The sequence below is a fragment of the Fukomys damarensis genome, unplaced genomic scaffold (genome assembly GCF_012274545.1).
Source record: "Fukomys damarensis isolate Sample0158 unplaced genomic scaffold, DMR_v1.0_HiC HiC_scaffold_12, whole genome shotgun sequence".
Taxonomy (NCBI): domain Eukaryota; kingdom Metazoa; phylum Chordata; class Mammalia; order Rodentia; family Bathyergidae; genus Fukomys; species Fukomys damarensis.
In genome coordinates this window covers 48,476,239-48,484,426 of record NW_022900924.1, presented here as the reverse complement: position 1 = coordinate 48,484,426, position 8,188 = coordinate 48,476,239, and the positions used below count along the sequence as shown (strand labels likewise).

The window sequence follows — 8,188 nt, the reverse complement described above, 5'->3', positions numbered from 1 at the left end:
TTTTCTGGTACTGGGGGATTGAATTCGGGCCCTTGCACTTGTGAGGCAGGTGACAGAAGCATTGAGCTAAATCCCACCCACCCCTGTATCCTTTCATACATAGGCAAGGCTGCTAGTATTAAATGGATTGTTCCAAAACTTGCTTCGAAGAGTCTAAAAGATATAGAAACAATAATTGTTAGGGATCACTACTGTTACTGCTATTACTAGTAATATTACTGCTATTACTAATAGTGCTCATAATTTATTATTCTAAGATACTTGGCTCTATTTAAAAACTGCTTTTGGCAACACTCCATCTGGGATTCTACCAATTTTGATTTTACATGACTGGGCACATAATGTGCTGCTGTTTCTGTTTGTGTGCCTTTGCTTGATTTATTTTATCATCTACAATGGCTGCTTCTCCAGCTCGGTGAATGCAATTCATCTAATTTGAAGCTGGTGATGTAACTCAGTGGTAGGGCACGAAATTTAGCATATAAGGTTTAATTTCTAGAGTTGAAAAACATTAAAAATATAATCGACTTTTCCTCAAAGCATTGCTCAGGTCTATATTCTTAAATACCGTAGGTGAAGGAACGTAATATCTCACATGACCCATCTCCTCTCCGAGCTCCTCAGAAACGCTGTCAATCCCGTATTACCTGGACCTCACTAATTGACTGCATGAAATAACTGAGTCCTGTGTCCTTATTAAGACTCCAGAATTTGACTTGGGATGGAACGACCACATCCTCTTTGTCTGACATACAGTATTCCAATGGGGCAGAGGGAGAGAATTTGGATCACTTCTGCAAAGATATACGAACCTGAGGCATTGTGTCTGTAAGCCTCCCTTTCAGCCTGATGAACTGTTGTAGATTTAGTCTCACTCTACATTTTCCAGAGAAGGTGGGTTCTGTCTTGATCTAGACCAGAACTGCTCCCAGCCCACCTTCTTCTCTTCTTTGTAAGGGTAAAAGTGTGCAGACACTTACCCTCCCTTAGTTCTCGATCTGTCTTGGGTGATGACTTTCTTCCCACTGACAATCCGTGAACTTCTGCCTCTTCCACATTCACTCCTGAAGGTACCCTGTCCATTCATAAAGTTGAAATTACAATTTCTCATTGAACCAAGATGGTTAAAGGCAAAGATGCTATCACGTATGCTTATGTATATTGCACACAAGGCTGCCTAATTTTCAAAATCAATCAAAGGCCCTGCCTATGTGAAGTACTCTATTTTCTCAATGACCATGATCCATTTCCATCTTCTAAATACTTTTGTGCAACATTCGTTACAATTAATTGCATTTAGCCCTCAACCCCTATCCTGTAGATTAGATTATCATGCCAAGGAATAGGAAAAAAAATGACCATGTTCATTGTGGTAATGCTCAAATGCTGCACTACTTGAGCATGGATGTATCACTGAATAATTATTGAAATAAAGTGTGTGCTGATGTTAGTTCTTGACTATAATTAGAAGAACATATAGGTTTGTGCCATGCATTTTGTTTGTTCACTTGTTTTTGGTTTTGGTTTTGGTTTTTTGAGACGGTCTCACTATATAGTTGAGACTGACCTGGAACTCACTATGTAGTCCAGGGTGGTCTCAAACTCACAGCAATCCTCCTGCCTCAGCCTCCTGAGTGCTGGGAATACAGGCGTGCACCACCATGCCAGGCAACGTGCCACGCATTTCAAAGGCACAAATGATAGCAGGCTGTGCCTTCAACATACACAATGAACAGACTGGACAGATCCAAACATGTACACTCTATTCTCTTGTAATAATCTTACAGCACTCCAGTATTAACTCCCTGAAAACCAATGAAACATCGTAAGATTCGGAGTAAGAACTGGATCTGCCAGTCCCTCTTCATGAAGGCCTACGTGTCTTCCCTCGACTGGCCTGTTTCCCCATTTGAAAATAGTTAAACTGGGCCATGTAATTTGAAACTTACATAACTCAGCCATGTAAATTTATTTCAATTCTTTCAAAACTATGACTTATCACTTCTAAGTGAGTTAGTAACACCTTGTATTTACCTTGCATAAAAACTTTCTGAACTTATTAATTTCAAGCTAATATAATAAAGGAATTTAAATATAGTAAGGGAATTCACTATTACAATTTCATAGTTTTTTACTACTAATAAGTCAAACAGGATGCAACTGTCTCTGATTTGGAATCACATAATATTAGCATTCCAAGAGCAACTGATTCAACTCCTTAATTTTAGGAAAAATCAAGAGACCCAGGGAGCAAGATAACCATTTAAAGTCCCACAGATGTGACTGGAATAGCTAAAGCCAGAACATAGGTCTCTTAATTTGTAGCACAAAACTGTTTGTGAGTGTGTGTGTGTGTGTGTGTGTGTGTAGTTTACCAGTGTCACACGGCTAAGTTCCTTATAATATGTTCTGTATTTCTTTTCAATGAAAAGGCGCAAAAAAATGCGAATACAAGACTTACCGATTCTCATCTTGTCGTCCTCCATATCTGATCCAATAATTCTATATTAAATTAAGAAAATATTTGTAATTTGGTTGCTATAACATCATTTTCAGAAATAAAACAAAAGTACATATAAAATATTCCAAAGACCTAAAATATTAGGCAGCTTCAACCTTGCATCAAAACACACTATGTTTTATCTAAAACCTTAATAAAATGAAGGCTAAGCTTGATGTGATTCTGGCAAAGACAAAATGAAGTACGAGGGAATCAAAAATTAGTATGGAATTAGCTTGGGCATCCAACCTCTAGTCCCAGAAAGTGGCCTGAAAATTGTTTCGTTCAGAGATGCCTGAAACATCGTTCAGCCAACTGTTTTTAGGTTTTATGAAAAGAGTAAGGAAGAAAGAAAGAAGTTCAGCTCGGTCATTTGTCTAGAATTTTCAAATCAGTAAAGTTACATGTTCTGGGACCTCTTGGGATAATACAATCTTTCAAATAATAAATAAAAACAAGTTTTATAGAAGTGTTACATTAGAAACATGAGCTTACATTAACCAGACCTTTAAAATGTGCTAATGAATACATAGCATACCTAAGAAAAATGATAAATATATTATAATGGAAAAATAATGCTTCCATAACTATATTAATGTATATTACTGAAAACATGTAAGGAACCAATAGATAAATGAATAGAGTCAATGGCCAGGTGATTCAAAACAGAAAAGTAAGGCCTAGAGTGGTGGTGGCTCACACCTATAATCCCAACACTAGCGGAGGCCAAGGCAGGACAATGAGAAGTTCAAGTCCAGACTGGGCAACTGAATGACTGAAAGCCTGTTTCAAAAGGCGGGGGGAGGCCTAGAGATGTCACTCAGTATGAAAGCCCCAGTGGGTGGGTGATTTAGCTCAGTGGCACCGAGCCTGCCTCCCCAGTGCAAGGTCCTGAGTCCGATCCCCAGTACTGGGGGAGAAGGGGAAGAGACAAAGCCCTGGGTTCAGTCCCCAGTTATACCAAAAGAAAAAATGAAAAAGAAGGGAGGGAGGAAAAAATAAATGGAGTGAGAGAGAGAGAAAAAAGAGGGACAAAAGGAAGCAAAGAAGTAATAGAAGTCATGCTAGGATGTTATTTCTTACTGATGAGAAGTCATGGGTAAGCTGGTACTTTTGTGCAACACTAGGAAAAGAGAAGGTATCAGAAAAATTCCCTTAGAAAAGCAACTTAGGTTTGAGAATTTAAAAACCTGATATCCTCTGATGGCAGAGGAATCCTAATGGGATGTAGTCTAAGGTTACTGCTCAATAGAAAGAAAGCAATGTTTAATGCATTAAATATGGTAAAAAAATCAGAAGTAATTCAAATGTCCAGCAGCAGGAATAGTGCTACTTTTGTATATCAATTCTATGCATACAGCTAGAAATTATTTTTAAAGCTATACAAATACAGAGGTAACAAATCTTTCTATGTGAAAATCAGAACACGAAGGTAGCTATACTGTGGTAGTAGCTCCGTAAGTATTGTCCCCAAATGAACAATGATTAGAAGGCAACCTGGGATGTGGAAGAAGGGCAACCAGATGACTGACTGATTTTGCTCCTTCTGAAATCTCCTTAATTTTTAAATAATAAGCAAGCATTAAAAGAAGCAGGAAACATTGTGTTCATATAAATTCTGAGAAAACAAAACAACTCTGAGGCAAATGAATTGCACAGAAAGTACTTCTACTGGATATACTGGCTTTGACTGTGGGCCTCAATGGTATGGAAATCCACTAAAATCTTTAAAATTCATGTACTGGGCAAAGACCCTTCCTCTTCAATTTTTAACTCAAGCTGGATGTTGAGACTGGAGGTGGGGGATAAAACTATAAATGAGAACTCCACTGAGAAATTATTTTAATAAATATTTAATTTTTCCATTTTGATCTTACTGGTTCAGTGTATGAGAATCCAAGACCCTCTGCAGCTGATTTTATTAGTTCAGCTTCAAGTTTATGACGTTTCACAAACATTGCCGCATCCTAGGGGAAAAAGAAGGAAAAAGGATAATATTTATGTTAAATAACATTCAAGAAATACTGACACAGCCAAGTGTGGTTGGTGCACACGCGTAATCCCAGAACTTGAGAGGCTGAGGCAGGAGGATCACTGCCAGTTCAAGGCTAGGCTGAGATGCATAGTGAATTCACGGCCAGTCTGAACTACATAGCAAGATCCTCTCTTAAAAAAAAAAACAAGAAGAAATACTGATACAGTTAGAAATCATTATAGGGACAGAAGACAAACAAACTCACTCCCGAGTCCTTAACCTGTTATTCATTAAAAGCATAATTCGTGTTTTATTTTGAGGCAGCTGCCCAGTGAGAAACTAAAAGCAGGTCAAGCCTGGCACTTGTGCTCTCATTTTCTATGTCCCCTTTATGACATTAAAATTGTGTTCAACTTTGCACACAGGCAAGCTAATAACTACAGGACCGTCTGCATTACATTAGCCCTGAATTTACCCAGCCTGTCCTCTCCCCGATCAAGACTGACAACAGCTAGATGAGACAATGGAATTTCAGGATTTACAGGCAGTTTCAATTACTAGCTTTTGCAGTGTCCAGCTCTAGATGGCTGTTGTTCTAAGCCCGCAGTCTCAGTGAGGTCTAGGAAAGGCAGGCTTGTGACTGTCCCATGATGAAGTCACTCCACCCCCAAGCAAGAATAGCCATTTCATGGGAACTGAATTTCCCTCGAGCCAAAAAGGATTCTTCCGGAGCTAAGAAAGCAGAACTGAGATAGCAATCAGCCAGAGTCCAGGCCACCACAGCACCCCATCAAACCGCTTTCTATTCTTTGTTGGGCCAGTCCCAGTCTCCTCTCCAGACCTATTTGCTCTCCCTTTCCTTTGTTAGAGGTCCAGCTCGGGTTTTTGTCAGAGTTGTACCCTCTCTCATTTTCCTTACTTTCCAAACACAATTCTTTTCCTGTAAATTCATGCTGAATGCCTCAGTTTTAATTTCCATGAAAACTGAAGCAAGGACCCACGCTGGGTGGTAATCGCATGATAGATGGTCAAGTAAAAATATTTTTATTTGATAATGACAAATGAGCTAACCGAAATATCCAGAGCTGTAAAAACATATCCTCGCGTAAACATATTTTCACAAGCTAGCATATATGAAGAAACATATGCTTCTGGTCTGAATAAACTTCCTGTTGGAGCATCGGTCTTACCTCTCTAGCCTCAACAGATGCTGAGTCCATTCCAGCCTCCATCAGACTTTCATAGTAATCTACATTGTCCAGCACATCCACATCATCAGGATGGAAGAGGAGGTAGGCCTTGGCACATTCCAAAGCTTTTACATAATCACCAACTGAAAGGCCAAGAGTGTGCAGCATGAGGTCAGCCTGGTTCTCTGCTCAGAGGGGCTTGCAAGAGAGACATCAACACATCTGCTGACGGCAGCATTGCTTATCAATGAAAGGGAATATAAATTGAGGCTGAGCCGGGTGAACAAGAGATACAAGAGAAAGGATAGGATTTGAGCCACGAAAAGAGGGAAGTTTTGGTCTGCTTTGGTGCTGCGTGTTTTGCATATGTGATTAAAAGTCTTTACGTGAAGATTTTTGTGGAAAACTTAATGCAAATGCACAGAAGACCTATAGGAGTTCATTTTGACTTTTGTATTGATTAAGGTTAACTAAACATCCTGAGGGTGGCCTTCTACATCAAAGAAGCATCATTTTGTACATGATGTATGAGGACTGTGAGCGCTTTAAAAATGATACTTCTCATTGCTGTTAAGTTTGCAAAAACTGGTACTTTTATGGAATGCTCTGGAGAATACCCCCAACCCCTCCCTCTACAGCAACCTAAGTAGTAGCCACCTACTCAAAGAAACAAGCAAAAATGTTTCAACTATGAACTCTTTATTGGAAATACGCAGCTATTACAAGGGATTATTTAGTTTGAAAGTTGTATGTCGTGTTTTCAAATAGGTCACGGGACTGGACTTGTTTTAAAAGAAATTTCTTCCAGATATATATACTCAGAGACAGCTCTGATTGCTACTAAGAGTGACAACAATTAGGCAACTCTCTCAATTCCTTCGCTTTTACTCCTCATGATGTGAACATGATTTATCATTTGCCGAGAGTGCCAGGACAATGAGTAATGGTTTGCTTTTGAGAAGAGAGAGGATTCTCCAAAGTAGCCTTAAAATGTTGGCTTACTACTTTTTATTATTTTAAAAGGGAAATACTTTCCTACTGACTTCCATGCAAGACACTGATGCTAGAAATAGTAGAAATAACTAGAAAAACAATGATCTGGGAATTAGGACCTGTCAGAAAGCTGAGTGACTTTAATTATTTCTCTATAAAATAAAGATTTTTAGACAACATGATGGCTATGACCAATTTCAGCAATCTGAATTCTAGTGCTTTTAAACATAAGAAAGGATGCTTAATATCTCTGTCAGTAAGATAAAATTCTTTTGAGATATCAATTTTCACTACTGGGTTGGTGATTATGTAAGAATTTGATAACGAACAAACATACTCATGAACATCAGAAAATGTAAGAATCTGTGTGGAGTAAAATTTGCAAATGTCTAGCAAAACTACAAATGCATAATTTTTCTGATCCATCGATAACATTTCTAGATATTTGTCCTGCAGATAATTACACGAAGGCATGGAATGACATATCTGAAATATTATCCACTCAGATGTTGATTGTAATAATAGAAGATTATGAGTAATTACTCATCCACCAAGAGAAAACTGAAATAAGTTATAGTAAAATAACATGGCGATATTAAAAAATGGATGGGGAAGATCTCTATATACTGCTAAAATTAAATAGAACCATATAAAATTGCCAAAACTTGACAATTTCACAGATACATTTTAGTTGAGGATATTAAGTGAAAAACATGTAGAAAACAGTATAAATACATGCTGACTTTTGTGTAAAATAAGGGGAAATAAATTTCTGTGTATGTGTGTGTGTGTGTATAGACGGTTATTTATGTACACAGTTCTGCAAGAATAAATAAGAAGTTATATTGAACTGCATGATATTGGGCTGTAGAGACAGAGAAGAGAGGGAGGCATCTACAATATTTGGTCTTTAATCCATGAGGATGGATTCATACTAAAATTAAATCTAAAAATTGAAAAGTGTCAGTCAAGTATAATTTTCAGGAAATTATTCCAGTATTAAATGCTGCATTTTGTCCACTTCTGGTGTCACTGTCTGCTCCGCTTGTCGTAAACTACAGTAACGTGAGATGAGAGAGAAACGGCATAAACTCTGATTGTTTTGACGACTGCAGCCTTTCCTTATGATTGTGCTCTTGACTCCATGAAGAGACGCGCAGCAGATCAGTGAAGCACGCTCCTGGGTGTGTCTGTGTGGGTCACGGGGACAGCACCTTGTGCCTGGCCCCTTTCTGGCACTCCTCTGCGGTTCTCTGCTCCGCAGTGGCCATGAAGTGAGCAGTTTTGCTCCGCCATGCCTGTCAGTTCTCATGTGCCTGCCTCGAAGCGAGCCCACCATGGACAGAAACCATGAGCCAAAATAAACTCTTTGCCCTCTTAATTACAGATGTCAGGGATTTTGTCCCATTAACAGCAAAGCTGACCAACACACTGGCCAAGTGAAGAGAGCAGAGAACTGAGCGAGGAGAAAGTGATGGCTGCGCTAAGGGAAAACGGCCCCTGCAGATCTTCAGAGATGACCCATGCTTT

General features: G+C 38.9%; 1 protein-coding gene across 3 annotated transcripts in view; it reads right to left on the bottom strand.

The window, feature by feature from the left end:
• The window catches only part of P3h2 (prolyl 3-hydroxylase 2), a 140,034-nt gene that overhangs the window by 26,910 nt on the left and 104,936 nt on the right, over window positions 1–8,188 (bottom strand). For all 3 annotated transcript variants that reach the window (XM_010624113.1, XM_010624112.3, XM_033762575.1), the window contains 4 exons: window positions 5,666–5,808; window positions 4,378–4,467; window positions 2,462–2,502; window positions 981–1,075 (listed from right to left, as the gene is read on the bottom strand). In XM_010624113.1, the coding sequence (XP_010622415.1) occupies window positions 981–1,075; window positions 2,462–2,502; window positions 4,378–4,467; window positions 5,666–5,808 (369 nt within the window). The remainder of the gene's footprint in view (window positions 1–980; window positions 1,076–2,461; window positions 2,503–4,377; window positions 4,468–5,665; window positions 5,809–8,188) is intronic.